At 36.5% G+C, this 16,548-nt stretch overlaps 1 protein-coding gene across 1 annotated transcript; it reads left to right on the forward strand.

Moving 5' to 3' along the window:
- The first annotated feature begins 3,932 nt into the window (after positions 1–3,932).
- On the forward strand, positions 3,933–4,866 carry LOC123947191 (olfactory receptor 6C3-like). Its single transcript, XM_046013237.1, is given in 2 exon segments — positions 3,933–4,540; positions 4,542–4,866. Coding segments are annotated over 2 exon segments (933 nt in total).
- Positions 4,867–16,548: the final 11,682 nt, after the last annotated feature.

The raw sequence follows: 16,548 nt of genomic DNA on the forward strand, positions 1-16,548 counted from the left end.
CTTAAAAAAAAAAAAAAAAATGAATTAACAGGGCACCTGGATGGCTCAGTCAGTTAAGTGTCTGCCTTCTGCTCAGGTCATAATCTGAAGAATCTGGGATGGAGGCCCACATGGGACTCCCTGCTCAGTGGGGAGTTTGCTTCTCCCTCTCCCCTGCCCCTGCTCATGCTCTCTCTCACTATCTCTCTCTCAAATAAATAAATAAAATATTTTAAATAGACAAATAAACAAACAACAAAAAGCAGAACCAAACATGTAAATATGGAGAACAAACTGATGGTTGTCAGAGGAGAGGTGGTTGGGGGGTTGGGTAAAATGGTGAAGGGGAAAGGGAGATACAGGCTTTCAGTTATGAAATAAGTAAGCATGGGAGTAAAACACACAATAGAAGGAATACAACCAATGATATTGTAATACCAGTGTAAGGGGACAGATGGTAGCTAGACTTGTGATGAGCATAGCATAATGTATAAATCTGTCAAATCACTAAGTGTGTACCTGAAACTAATGCAACAGTGTAAATCAACTAAACTAAAACTAAACTTTTTTTAAAAAAATTAATAATAAAAAAGAAAGAATAGGTAAATATGTTGAGCACAGAGCAGACATTTTCAAGGGAGTAATGAGATCCAGAACTGGTCGCATGGATTGTGGATATAGTAAGCAGTTTGGGGCTGAGAGTTGACAAGGTAAAGGAGGCTTTTAGATCTGGCAGAAGATTTAATCCTGAATGGTTTTTGGAAGAAGATGGGCAATAGCCTAACACTAAAGTCTGAAAATGTTTTTTGGGTTTGTTTTTTTTTAACAATGAACTTGGTAATTGAGGCATTTTTATTTCAAACTCTATTTTCACTTTAAAGTTAGTAACAAAACTACACAACAAAAATAAATAAATAAAATAATTTGCTTATTCATTCTACTTTTTGCAGGTGGAGGTGTATCATTTAATAAAGTCTGGCTGCTACTTTTGGTGAAGGGTCCACTACTTTGTAGCTCAGCCCTGTATTTAAACAGTCCCAAAGGAACTAAGAATAAACTATCTCTTGAGTGTAGACAGAGCTCCATGGGCATATCAGGAAAAATAAGTAAAGACGAAGGGAAACTAGTCTGATTGTGTTGTTGGTAAGTACATTTTGCTTTTATGTCACTGCATTGCTAGCTTTCTAGGAAGATGCATGTCTCGGCATCACTATACTTCTTGAGTTTATCAGTTTTGCGACTTTTCCTTTCTTCACTCTGGTCTCTCAGGGATTTATACAATGACCAGAGAAGGTAAGATTGTTTAGTATTTGGATAGTATTCAGTCAATCTTCATCTTATCCAGGGAGCTGTGAAATATTTTACCTTCCAGTCATAGGGTTTTACCCCCTGGAAATCTCTTAAAGACCTCACAGGCTTACAATAGTACTTCTTGGAGTTCAGTTCAGAACAAAGCTTATGGTAATATGGAAAGATAAAAGTGATAAAAAGAAATCCCTTTGATTGGAGAAGAGGCTATAGAAAACTTGTGTGCAATCAAGCCTCCATTTTCTCAGTGTGAGAGGCTTTTACATGACAGAGACAAGGGTAAACTCATGACAAAAACCTCCTGAAGTAGATTATGAGTGCACTGCCTCTCACATTTTAAGTAACTTAAGAAAATCTGGGGTTATGTTTATGACTTGAATCATTAGACATAACAAAAAGAAAGTATGTTCCATACTTGTCAGTGAATGTGCTTACCTCCCATTCCAGAGGTTATTTTGTTGAAATAAATTTCAGGGATCCCCTAGTTATCACATTAGTATATTTATAATTACTAATTTTATGATTTAATACTTCAGTCATTTTTCAAAATGTGGTAGCAATCTCTGCCTTTTGATCTGACAGTTTTGCTGGTGTCTTATAACAAATGTGTGTTTATTCCTGAAGGAAGAAACGTTGATTGTCAGGAAAAATTAAAAGAAAAAAAGAGGCCCAATATAAGCTTGACACTTATCCCCCACAGGAAGAAAATAATACAGCAAATACTACTGAGAACTTATAACATAGATAAATACTGGTTTCTAAGAATAAAGACAGAACATGATGGATAAAGGTCATCTAAAATTACATTTTTTAATCATAAAAAGACTTTACAGTTTTCTGCATTGAACATTTCTCCAAAACCAAATTCACTGAATTTACTAAAAAAGAAACTTAGTTATTTTGGTTAACTGTTTTTTTTAATTGAAACAAAATGAGCTTCATTTTTTAAGAATTTTTAAAAATTTTCTTATTATGTTCAGTTAGCCAACATATAGATTACATTTTTTAAGGATTTTATTTATTTATTTGACAGAGAGAGAGAGCACAAGCAGAGGGAGCTGGAGACATTGGGAGAAGTTGGTTCCTAACTGATCAGGGAGTCTGATGCCAGACTAGGTCCTAGGACCCTGGGAGCATGGCCTGAGCCGAAGGCAAATGTATAAATGACTGAGCCACCCATGTTCCCTATATTGATTACATTTTAATAATCTATAGTTTCTATAAAGTCAATTTTACAGAGAATTTTATTAATTCTACTTATTTACTCTTCTGGAAAGAAGACAATGAGATATTTTGCGATCAAAAAATTCCCTTTTGAACTCCTATTATCCTCAAATATGGAGAGTAACAAAACAAAGTGAACATAGTTTAAAATGAAAAAAAAAAAAGGAAGTCAATTGTTAATTTAAATAAAGAACATAAAGATGATAGGAATGGATCACTATGTTGTAAAAACTATGTTATTTACATGGCTTCTTCCATGTATTAAATGATATTTCTGGCTTCTGTTTTCTTTCACACAAATAAAGAATTTTACTCTCATTTACAACCAAGGCAATTCTAGTCTCATATATGTAAGACAGGAAATACATTTATTTCTTCTGGTCACTTTTAAAAAGTATGCATGTTAAGAATAACAATAATCGTGTTCTTATTAAGCTCAGGAATTATAACAGAGACATCAACTTCCACCAAAATCAGAAGATGAAGTTTGTAAGTGGCATCAAAGTTAAAACTCAGAATTAAGTATTTTAGTCCTAAGAACACACAATCTTGGAAACTGCAAAACAATGCTTCAATATCTAAATTACAGATATGATAACTAGTATTGCAGGAACGAATTTCCTTTGCCTCTGGAGACTTATCTAGAAAAATTTTACTGTGGCCAATTTCAGAGAGATTACTGCTGTGCCCTCTTCTAGGATTTTTATGCTTTTAGGCCTCACATTTAGATCTTTAATCCATTTCAAGTTTAGTTTTGTGGATGGTGTAAGAGAGTGGTGTATTTTCATTCTTCTGCATGTAGCTGACCAGTTTACACCACCATTTGTTGGAGAGACTCTCTTTCTTCCCATTGGATGTTCTTTCCTCCTTTATGGAATGAAGACACTCTTAACTGTAGAGATCAAACTGATGATTACCAGAGGGAAGATGGGTGGGGGAAAGGGAGAAATAGGGGATGGGGATTAAGGAAGGAGTGCACGGGTCCTGATGAGCACCGGGTGATGTATGCAATTCTTGAATCACTATATTGTACAACTGAAATGAATATAAGTGTGTGTTACCAATACTGAAATTAAAATAAAATAAAAATTAAGAAATAAAAATTAAGAAATATGTTGCATATATAGACAATTTTCTTACAGGTACAGGTGTTATGTAAAGTCACGAGGGGACTTTTAACATAGACCTGTGAATACGGTTTTCCATTTCAAGAGAGGATGTGTAGAATATTTATGCTTTAACAGGCTGAGTGGATATTGCAAAACTGCACACAGGAAAAAAGTTCCATTGCTTCATTTCATTGGAGCTACTAATATGAACATAAAAATTTTTAAATCTTCAATTCCTTTACTATTTACATACTCTTTCTTTTTGTCTTGTTTCCCAACAGTAGATTTTGCTTAAAGAAAATAAAAGGCAGCATGAGAAACCATACAATGATTACAGAGTTCATTCTCTTGGGCATCTCAGATGACCCACAGCTTCAGGTTGTAATCTTTATCTTTTTATTTATGGCTTATGTATTAAGTGTCACTGGAAACCTAACCATCATCATCCTCACCCTGATAGACTGTCATCTCAAGACTCCTATGTATTACTTCCTGCAGAATTTCTCCTTAGAAATCACATTCACCAGTGTCTCTATCCCCAGATTTTTGGGGGCGATCATTACAAATATCAAGACCATTTCCTATAACAATTGTTTAGCTCAACTATTTTTCTTCATCTTCATGGGTGTTGCTGAATTTTTTCTTCTCACTGCCATGTCTTTTGATCGTTACGTTGCCATCTGCAAGCCTCTTCATTACACCACCATCATGAGCAAAAAAATCTGCACCCTGCTTGTCTTTGGGTCCTGGCTAGGAGGATTTCTTACCATTTTCCCACCACTCATGCTCATCCTCCAGCTAGATTTTTGTGCTTCCAATGTAATTGATCATTTCTCTTGTGACTATTTCCCCATCTTACAACTCTCCTGCTCAGACACATGGCTTTTGGAAATGATTGGCTTTTACTTTGCTTTTGTCACTTCTCTTCACTTTGGCATTAGTGATTCTTTCCTACCTGTGCATCCTTAGCACGATCCTGAGAATCCCATCTGCTAGTCAGAGGAAAAAGGCTTTCTCCACATGCTCCTCTCACTTGATTGTCATTTCCATCTCTTATGGGAGCTGTATATTCATGTATGTCAAGCCTTCAGCAAAAGAAAGAGCATCACTGACCAAAGGAGTAGCTATTCTCAACACCTCAATTGCCCCCATGTTGAACCCTTTTATTTATACCTTGAGGAATCAGCAAGTAAAACAAGCTTTCAGAAACTTGCTTCTTAAAGTACTGCTTTCTAGAAACAAATGAAAATATGTATTAACATGAATTGATATCATTGTGAAGACCCAATAAATGATAAATAAAATTTCAACTTCTACAGTATCCTCCAATATCCATCTCACAGACACTTGTAAGGCAAAGTACTTTAATTTTTCTTTTAAACCAAAAATAGCTACTTTATGTCTTTCTTTTAAACCCTCTATAGGTTCTCTTTCCTTATTGAGTTACAATTCTATACAGAAAAGCAGTGGCTATAAAACATACCTAATTTTGCTGATTTTTATGAATAATACAAATATTGTATATGGTTAATAGTTAAAGGAGTAAACAGTTTAATCAACTTACTCTAAAATATTATTTTGTGGGGTGCCTGTGTGGCTCAGTGGTTTAAGCCTCTGCCTTCGGCTCAGGTCATGATCTCAGGGTCCTGGGATCAAGTCCCACATCAGGCTCTCTGCTTGGCAGGAAGCCTGCTTCCCTCTCACTCTCTCTGCCCACTTGCAATATCTCTGTCAAATAAATAAATAAAGTCTTAAAAAAATAAAATATTATTTTGTTACTGATATTGCAGTTTCTTTCTTAAAGTTATAAAAAATGAAATATATTATCTGCAACAGCCATATTTTTTTACATAATATCTGTAGTTTTTGTCCAATTCCTCCCTTTAGGTATAGGCTTGAATGTTTACTTTACTGCTTATAAATTATTTGAAGGTCATATATCTTCTGTTTTGTAGTTATGCTTAGGTATATGTTATGTCTTATTTTATATACTCTCCTTGTTTACTTGTATTATATTTAAAAATATGAGATAAATGAGTATTTAGGCAGTCACCATTACAGTCATGCCACCTGGAAGTCTAACAGGATTTCACAAATAATAATATCTCTTTTGTAGAGAGCGTTTATTCTATGCCATATACTCAACTAGGTATGTCCTCAATCATACTGTATTTAGTTTTCAAAGCTATATGGCAAATTAGGGTGATTATCTCTTTTTCACAAATATGTAAATAGAGAGGTTGAGTTTTCGCCTGAGGTCTTGAGCTATAACAACCAATATAATAACCTGATTTGAAAATGAAACAAAATAAAATAACTAAAACTTATGCTTGTTCTATTTTACATTTTCCAAACTCTTATGGACCTGCATATATTGCTTTGTTTTTACTAAAGACAGGAACAATTTAATTGGTGTTTTACACTCACATCATATCATTTGGGGATGATTATGTTATCATGGTCTGGTCAAGGAAGGTGCCAATATACACTGGAACATTAATCAATCAAAACAAGAACCTCCTCAATTGACATTGCTGGTGAGCAACAGAGTGAGAAGGAAAAAAAGTATAAAGCACTAGCAGTATTAGAGTAGCAAAAATTCTTCTTGGAAGGCAGATTAAAGTTAATAGAGGTGGGGCTCCTGGGTGGCTCAGTGGATTAAGCCTTGGCCTTTGGCTCAGGTCATGATCCCGGGGTCTGGGGATCGAGCCCCGAATTGGGCTCTCTGTTCAGCAGGGAGCCTGCTTCCCTGCCTCTCTCGCCACCTGCCTCTCTGCCTACTTGTGATCTCTGTCTATTAAATAAATAAAATATATATTTTTAAAAAGTTAATAGAGGCAATGAATGACTTAGTACAATGTGGTAGATTACCGGTTTTTAAAAATGTCATGGTGTAAAAGCACTTTTGGTAGAGTTCTGAAGTATGAATTGAGATACTTTTTTTGTAATCTCTGTCTGAAAAATAATTTCTTTCAGTATGTTTCTCAAGAGAATCACATTTAGAATGGTTGTTTGTTCATTGTTATTTTTTCTGTCTCATTGGACACTGTCCCCCAAGCTTCTTTGTCAAATCTCAATTCTAAAGTGTATTATGTTTTATATTCCTTCATGTTTTGTGTGCAGTCCTGTTCTGGCAATTTTGATTCACTGACTTATTCCCTTTGAGCCATCGGCAGAGAGAACAGATAAAACATTACGTAAGATGTTTGCTACATAAGATCTGTGTAGAAACCACATCAGAAGGTTTTAAAATACTTTCTGAAGTTTTTTTCTCTTTCATACATTTACTTCTCTCTCACTCAAGAAATAAAAGGAAATTTAGGACAAAAACATTAACAATAGAAAGCAAAGAGGTACACTAAGAGTTCATGTGTTCAGGAGTGCTGGTTACCCTGGATTGGAACAATGGAAACTGCTGGTATTTTTTATGTTCTGGCCATTCTGCATGTTAGTGAGCCTGTATGAAAATCAGAGTTATGTCAGACATAAAGAAGGCAATGGAGTCACCCAAACTGTGTCATTGCTTCATTACTAATCAGCTCAACTTTTAGTCAGATTAAATAGGATATATTGGAATTTCATTTTTCAACTGGATCTATTTTTAAAAATGTAAAGGGATGTTAGTATATTTTGCTTTATTATACAATTTTTTAAAATTTATTTATTTATTTCTTCAGCATAACAGTATTCATTGTTTTTGCACAACACCCAGTGCTCCATGCAATACATGCCCTCCCTATTACCCACCACCTGGTTCCCCCAACCTACCACCCCTGCCCCTTCAAAACCCTCAGGTTGTTTTTCAGAGTCCATAGTCTCTTACAGTTCTCCTCCCCTTTCAATTTCCCTCAACTTCCTTCTCCTCTCCATCTCCCAATGTGCTCCATGTCATTTGTTATGCTCCACAAATAAGTGAAACCATATGATACTTGACTCTCTCTGCTTGAATTATGTTACTCAGCATAATCACTTCCAATCCCGTCCATGTTGCAGCAAAAGCTGGGTATTCATCCTTTCTTTTCTTTCTTTCTTTTTTTTAATAAACATATAATGTATTTTTATCCCCAGGGGTACAGGTCTGTGAATCACCAGGTTTACACACTTCACAGCACTCACCATAGCACATACATTTCCCAATGTCCATAATCCCACTCCCCCTCTCCCAACCACACCTCTCCCCAGCAACGCCCAGTTTGTTTTTTGAGATTAAGAGTCATTTATGGTTTGTCTCCCTCCCAATCCCATCTTGTTTCATTTATTCTTCTCCTATCCCCCTAACCCCCCATGTTGCATCTCCACGTCCTCATATCAGGGAGATCATATGATAGTTGTCTTTCTCCGATTGACTTATTTCACTAAGCATGATACCCTCTAGTTCCATCCACGTCGTCGCAAATGGCAAGATTTCATTTCTTTTGATGGCTGCATAGTATTCCATTGTGTATATATACCACATCTTTTTTATCCATTCATCTGTTGATGGACAGCTAGGTTCTTTCCATAGTCTGGCTATTGTAGACATTGCTGCTATAAACATTCGAGTGTGCGGGTCCCTTCGGATCACTATGTTTGTATCTTTAGGGTAACTACCCAGTAGTGCAATTGCTGGGTCATAGGATAGTTCTATTTTCAACATTTTGAGGAACCTCCATGCCATTTTCCAGAGTGGTTGCACCAGCTTGCATTCCCACCAACAGTGGAGGAGGGTTCACCTTTCTCTGCATTCTCACCAGCATCTGTCATTTCTTGACTTGTTAATTTTAGCCATTCTGACTGGTGTGAGGTGATATCTCCTTGTGATTTTGATTTGTATTTCCTGATGCCGAGTGATGTGGAGCACTTTTTCATGCATCTGTTGGCCATCTGGATGTCTTCTTTGCAGAAAAGCCTGTTCGTGTCTTCTGCCCATTTCTTGATTGGATTATTTATTCTTTGGATGTTGAACTTGCTAAGTTTTAAATAGATTTTGGACACTAGCCCTTTATCTGATATGTCATTTGCAAATATCTTCTCCCATTCTGTCAGTTGTCTTTTGGTTTTGTTAACTGTTTCCTTTGCTGTGAAAAAGCTTTTGATCTTGATGAAATCCCAATAGTTCATTTTTGCCCTTGCTTCCCTTGCCTTTGGTGATGTTCCTAGGAAGACGTTGCTGTGGCTGAGGTCAAAGAGGTTGTTGCCTGTGTTATCCTCAAGGATTTTGATGGATTCCTTTCTCACATTGAGGTCCTTCATCCATTTTGAGTCTATTTTTGTGTGTGGTGTAAGGAAGTGGTCCAATTTCATTTTTCTGCATGTGTCTGTCCAATTTTCCAAACACCACTTATTGAGAGGCTATCTTTTCCATTGGACCTTCTTTCCTGCTTTGTCGAAGTTTAGTTGACCATAGAGTTGAGGGTCTATTTCTGGGCTCTCTATTCTGTTCCATTGATCTATGTGTTTGTTTTTTGTGCCAGTACCATGCTGTCTTGATGATGACAGCTTTGTAATAGAGCTTGAAGTCCGGAATTGTGATGCCACCAACTTTGGCTTTCTTTTCAATATTCCTTTGGCTATTCGAGGTCTTTTCTGGTTCCATATAAATTTTAGATTATTTGTTCCATTTCTTTGAAAAATATGGATGGTATTTTGATAGGGATTGCATTAAATGTATAGATTGCTTTAGGTAGCATAGACATTTTTACAATATTTGTTCTTCCACTCCAGGAGCATGGAACATTTTTCCATTTCTTTGTCTCTTTCTCAATTTCTTTCATGAATACTTTATACTTTTCTGATTATAGATTCTTAGCCTCTTTGGTTAGGTTTATTCCTAGGTATCTTATAGTTTTGGGTGCAATTGTAAATGGGATTGATTCCTCAATTTCTCTTTCTTCTGTCTTGTTGTTGGTGTACAGAAATGCAACTGATTTCTGTGCATTTATTTTATATCCTGACACTTTACTGAATTCCTGTACAAGTTCTAGCAGTTTCGGAGTGGAGTCTTTTGGGTTTTCCACATATAGTATCATATCATCTGCGAAGTTTGACTTCTTCTTTGCCATTTTGGATGCCTTTAATTTCCTTTTGTTGTCATATTACTGAGGCTAGGATTTCTAGTACTATGTTGAATAGCAGTGGTGATAATGGACATCCCTGCTGTGTTCCTGAGCTTAGTGGAAAATCTTTCTGTTTTTCTCCATTGAGTATTATATTTGCAGTGGGTTTTTCATAGATGGCTTTGATAATATTGAGGTATGTGCCCTCTATCCCTACACTTTGAAGAGTTTTGATCAAGAAGGGATGCTGTACTTTGTCAAATGTTTTTTCAGCATCTATTGAGAGTATCATATGGTTCTTGTTCTTTCTTTTATTAATGTATTGTATCACACTGATTGATTTGCAGATGTTGAACCAACCTTGCAGCCCTGGAATAAATACCACTTGGTTGTGGTGAATAACCCTTTTAATGTACTGTTGAATTCTATTGGCTAGTATTTTGATGAGAATTTTTGCATCTGTGTTCATCAAGGATATTGGTCTGTAGTTCTCTTTTTTGATGGGATCCTTATCTTGTTTGGGGATCAAGGTGATGCTTGCCTCATAAAATGAGTTTGGACGTTTTCCTTCCATTTCTATTTTTTGGAACAGTTTCAGGAGAATAGGAATTAGTTCTTCTTTAAACACTTGGTAGAATGCCCCCTGGGAAGCTTTCTGGCCCTGGGCTTTTGTTTGTTTGGAGATTTTTGATGACTGTTTCAATCCCCTTACTGGTTATGGGCCTGTTCAGGTTTTCTATTTCTTCCTGGTTCAGTTGTGGTAGAATATATCTCTCTAGGAATGCATCCATTTCTTCCAGATTGTCAAATTTGTTGGCGTAGAGTTGCTCATAGTATGTTCTTATAATTGTCTGTATTTCTTTGGTGTTAGTTGTAATCTCTCCTCGTTCATTCATGATGTTGTTTATTTGGGTCCTTTCTCTTTTCTTTTTGATAAGTCTGGCCAGGGGTTTATCAATCTTTTTAATTCTTTCAAAGAACTAGCTCCTAGTTTCATTGATTTGTTCTATTGTTTTTTTTTTTGGTTTCTATTTCATTGATTTCTGCACTGATCTTTTTTATTTCTCTCTCCTGCTGGGTTTAGGGTTTCTTTCTTGTTCCCTCTCCAGCTCCTTTAGGTGTAGGGTTAGGTTGTGTACTTGAGACATTTCTTGTTTCTTGATAAAGGCTTGTACCACTATATATTTTCCTTTCAGGGCTGCCTTTACTGTGTCCCACAGATTTTGGACGCTTGCATTTTCATTATCATTTGTTTCCATGAATTTTTTCAATTCTTCTTTAATTTTCTGGTTGACCCATTCATTCTTTAGAAGGATGCTGTTTAGTCTCCATGCATTTGGGTTCTTTCCATATTTCCTCTTGTGATTGAGTTCTAGCTCCAGAACATTGTGGTCTGAAAATATGCAGGGAATGATCCTAATCTTTTGATACTGGTTGAGACCTGATTTAGGACCCATGATGTGATCTATTCTGGAGAATGTTCCATGTGCACTAGAGAAGAATTTGTATTTTGTTGCTTTGGGATGAAATGTTCTGAATATATCTGTGATGTCCATCTGGTCCAGTGTGTCATTTAAGGCCTTTATTTCCTTGTTGATCTTTTGCTTGGATGATCTGTCCATTTCAGTGAGGGGAGTGTTAAAGTCCCCTACTATTATTGTATTATTATTGATGTGTTTCTTTGATTTTGTTATTAATTGGTTGATATAGCTGGCTGCTCCCACATTAGGGGCATAGATATTTAAAATGGTTAGATCTTCTTGTTGGACAGACCCTTTGAGTATGATATAGTGTCCGTCCTCATCTCTTATTATAGTCTTTGGCTTAAAATCTAATTGATCTGATATAAGGAATGCTACCCCCGCTTTCTTCTGATGTCCATTAGCATGGTAAATTGTTTTCCACCCCCTCACTATAAATCTGGAGGTGTCTTCGGGTCTAAAATGAGTTTCTTGTAGGCAATATATAGATGGGTTATGTTTTTTTATCCATTTTTTATCCATTTTTTAATCATTCTGATACCCTGTGTTTTGTGATTGAAGTATTTAGCCCATTAACATTCAGGGTAACTATTGAGAGGTATGAATTTAGTGCCATTGTATTGCTTGTAAGGTGCCTGTTACTGTATATTGTCTCTGTTCCTTTCTGGTCTACTACATTTAAGGTCTCTCTTTGCTTAGAGGACCCCTTTCAATATTTCCTGTAGAGCTGGTTCAGTGTTTGCAAATTCTTTCAGTTTTTGTTTGTCCTGGAATCTTTTTATCTCTCCTTCTATTTTCAATGATAGCCCAGCTGGATATAGTATTCTTGGCTGCATGTTTTTCTCATTTATTGCTCTGAGTATAACATGCCTGCTCTTTCTGGCCTGCCAGGTCTCTGTGGATAAGTCTGCTGCCAATCTAATACTTTTACCATTGTATATTACAGACTTCTTTTCCCGGGCTGCTTTCATGATTTTCTCTTTGTCACTAAGACTTGTAAATTTTACTATTTGGTGATGGGGTGTGGACTTATTTTTGTTGATTTTGAGGGGGTTCTCTGCACCTCCTTGATTTTGATGCTTGTTCCCTTTTCCATATTAGGGAAATTATCTCCAATAATTCTCTCCAATATACCTTCTGCTCCCCTCTCTGTTTCTTCTTCTTCTGGAATCCCCATTATTCTGATGTTTCATCTTATGGTGTCACTTATCTCTCGAATTCTCCCCTAGTGGTCCAGTAGCTGTTTGTCCCTCTTTTACTCAGCTTATTTATTCTCTGTCATTTGGTCTTCTATATCACTAGTTCCTTCTTTTGCCTCATTTATCCTAGTAGTGAGAGCCTCCATTTTTGATTGCACCTCATTAATAGCTTTTTTTAATTTCAACTTGGTTAGATTTTAGTTCTTTTATTTCTCCAGAAAGGGCCTTTATATCTCCAGAGATGATTTATCTAATATCTTCCATGCCTTTTTCGAGCTCGGCTAGCACCTTGAGAATCGTCATTGTGAACTCTAGAGCTGACATATTAACAATGTCTGTATTGATTAGGACCCTAGCCTTCAGTACTGCCTCTTGTTTTTTTTTTTTTTTTTTTGTGGTGAATTTTTCTGCCTTGTCATTTTGTCCAGATAAGAGTATATGAAGGATTAAGTAAAATACTAAAAGGATGGCAAAGACCCCAGGAAAATGCACTTTAACCAACTCAGAAGAGACCCCAAATCATGGGGCGGGGAGGAAGGGGATAAAAAGAGGTTCAGAAAAAAAAGAAGCAATTTAAAAAAGAAAACAAATGAATAAAAAATATAACAAAGAATATATATATATATATATATATATATATATATATATATGATAAACTAGTTAAAAAGCGTTAAAAAAGAAATGGGTAAAAGTTAAAAAAAATTTAGCAGAAGAAGAAAAGAGAAAAAATAATTGAAAAAAAAATTAAATTATCCACAAGACTAATGAATCATGGGGAGAAAGCCATGAGTTCCGTGCTTTGCTTTCTCCTCCTCTGGAATTCCACTGCTCTCCTTGGTATTGAACCTGCTCTCCTTGGTAGGTAAACTTGGTCCTGGCTGGATTTCTTATTGGTCTTCTGGGGGAGGGGCCTGCTGTAGTAATTCTCAAGTGTCTTTGCCCGAGGTGGAATTGCACTGCCCTTACCAGGGGCTGGGCTAAGTAATCTGCTCGAGTTCGATTTTGGGAGCTTTTGTTCTCTGAATGCTTTCTCTAGAGTTCCAGAGGACAAGATTGAAAATGGCAGCCTCCCAGTGTCTGGCCCAGAGGAGCTGAGAGCTCAGGTCCCCACTCCTCAGTGCACCCTCAGAGAATAACACCCAATCACTCCCATCTACCTGTCCTCCAGCTTTGCTCCGAGCTCACCCAGCCTGTGACTGGTTCAAGGTAACCCCGAGCTGAGAGGTCACTCCTCAGCTCAGTCTCTGTAGCTGGCTTCTGTGTTCTAATACCTGCAAGCTCTGTGACACTCAGACACCCCCAATCCTTCTGTGACCCTGCGGGACCTGGGGCCACGCTGACCCTGCATGGGCTTCACCCTGGTTTAGCCTCTGGAATGATGTCCCTCAGTGGAACAGATTTTTAAAAGTCCTGATTTAGTGCTCCGTTGTTCCGCTGCTTGTCGGGAGCTGGCCCCTCCCCCTGTGGTCTATCTTCCTGTCACTTTGGATTCACTTCTCTGCCAGTCCTACCTTTCTGAAAGTGGTTGATTTTCTGTTTCTAGATTTGCTGTTCTTCTTCTCTTCGATCTCCCATTGGATTTGTAGGTGTTTGCAATGTTTAGATAAGCTATCTAGCTGATCTCCTTCTACCTGATGTAGTCTCAGCCTGCTACTTCTCTGACATCTTGACTCCTCCCCCCTTTATTATATAATTTATTCATTCTCAAATAAAAAGAAGAAATTATCATCTCTGTGGCTGTGTTTCTAATTGAATATAAGTTCTGTAGTACTTTCTTTAAGAGAACAGACTTTAATTTTAGGTAGTCTCTAATATATTGAACACTTGTTAGCTACACAAATATATCTAAGTTACAAAACCACTGTATCCTAGTGCTTCATTTGGGAACAAAGATAAAGTTCTATCAGGGTGTCATAAAAGTTAGTGAGATAGAATGTAAAAGTCCTTAATATTTCATTTGAATAAATAATGCCCTTGTACAATCACAGTTACTATGAATATTCTGCTCAAAGTTGGCAAACAATTCCACTAAAAGAAGATAAATAAACCAGCTCTTCTTAAAGCGTATTTAGTGCCACATGGATAATACAGCACTTTCATTTATATTATTTCAATTAATTCCCAAAATGCCCTTGAAATTTTACATCCATGGTAAATCGAGAAAACAGATGCTTAGGGAAATTAAGTACCATCTAAAGTCACAAATCCATTAAACAGCCCATCTGAATTTTTAGCCCATGTTCCTCTAACTGCAGAGCCCATAAAATTTCTGTAACAGCTATTTACCTTAGAGTGTCACAAGTAAGAAATTAATAGGATTTTTTACCATGATCTTGTTATGAGTTTATGTATTTTTCCTTTCTTATTTGATTATTGATGACTAAATAAAGAATGGAACAGTGATATTTTCAGAATGAAACTTGAAGTTAATAATAAATAAATCTTATTTAACAAATACAAAGTATTATTGCTAACTTTCATTTTGAATAGCTCAAAGAGTGTGCCTCAGGGGTTCTTAGAAGGGGTTCTTGATTTTTAACCAAATGGGTGGAAAATAATTTAAGTTGAACCTAACAAATGTTCTTCCAGGGGAAATATGGATCTGTGTTCAGAAATAAAAATATAGGCTAAATTCTTAGAGATATCCTTCATACTCTGCCTGAATACATCCTCGGGGTGATTTCAGGCTTGAGGAATCATATGCACCTTGTTGAACATTGAGATTTTTTCTCCCGAGGGCTTGCTGAATGAATGAATGAATGAATGAATGAATGAATAACATTTATATTGGCAATGTTGGTAAACATAAGGTGATGTTGGTAAATGAATATAGTCCATTGATTTTCATTAATATTTTTACATAAAGAGTATAGTATGCTTTCCCCAGTTCTGTGATATTGGATCATCTCTTGGCAAAGTTGTTTTAAGCCTATATTCACTGATACTAGAAAATTGGCCTTTAGGGCGCCTGGGTGGCTCAGTGGGTTAAGCTGCTGCCTTCGGCTCAGGTCATGATCTCAGGGTCCTGGGATCGAGTCCCGCATCGGGCTCTCTGCTCAGCAGGGAGCCTGCTTCCCTCTCTCTCTCTCTCTGCCTGCCTCTCTACTTGTGATCTCTCTCTGTAAAATAAATAAATAAAAAAAAAAAAAGAAAATTGGCCTTTAAGTACTCCTTTTCAGTAATGCTCACATAAATGTTTCTATATATATTAATACCTTCTTTCACAGCTCTTCCTACATTCCCTTGTATGTTTCATCAGTAGCCAAAATGTGTAATTCAGTCAAGTTATTCTTTTTCAGAAAGTGTTAAAATTGGTAGGAAAGTTAAGAAAATAAAGAATATCAAAACCCCTTGAAATAAGGTTAAAAATGCAGTGCATTGACTCATTATTACCTATGGAAGAGTAATAATATGCCTTTTTAAAACAGTGTCTCCAAAGGCAGTAAATTTAGTGCAGAAATTTCAATTTGGGGGTTGAATTGAAATTCAATTCAAATGAAACCAAATATTGCCTATTTCATGAGAATGCATATTGAGGCTCCCAGGTGTTATGAGAAACTATTTCTTCCTAGGAAAAGGAAACCCTGATGAAGGAAGAGTATTGTTACTGAGCAGGAGTAAAGTTAATTAAAAGAACACATTCTAAAGAAATTTAATGAAATCTATTTTGAAATAAAGTTTAATGAAGTTTTTTTTTAATTATATGTCAAAACATTGGGGCTTCTTCTACATATACTTTCTTATAAATTTACTCCAGATGGGGGAAAATATCTTGTAAAACAAAGACACAACCTATGTAATATGCAGCCAGGAATTGGGCATACAATAGAGAACTTCACCTGATAGGTGTTTGTGATGCAAGACCAAACTCAAAATGAATGAGTGAATTAAGTAGACAAGTGTTTATTTTAATCCCCCTGTGACTTCCAGGCACTGGACTGTGTTGCAAAGGCTTTGAAGGTCAGACTCTTCCTAACTTTCAGACATGCACAGCATAGTGGAGGAGTCCACAGGAGATTTCAGCACAGATGTTTGTGGGTTGGGAAAAAATCAGTCAAAGATTCATAAAAATCTCCCCTGTAGATGAAAGCACATAGGTTTTTTGCCAAATTCTGTCTCCAAACTTGGACCTCTGCTAATCCTCTCTTTGAGTTTCTTCCTTGTGTTTTCTCCTAGAGATCTGGCAGGAGAACAACAAATAAGCAACTGGAGA

This window comes from Meles meles, chromosome 7 (genome assembly GCF_922984935.1).
Source record: "Meles meles chromosome 7, mMelMel3.1 paternal haplotype, whole genome shotgun sequence".
Lineage (NCBI taxonomy): Eukaryota > Metazoa > Chordata > Mammalia > Carnivora > Mustelidae > Meles > Meles meles.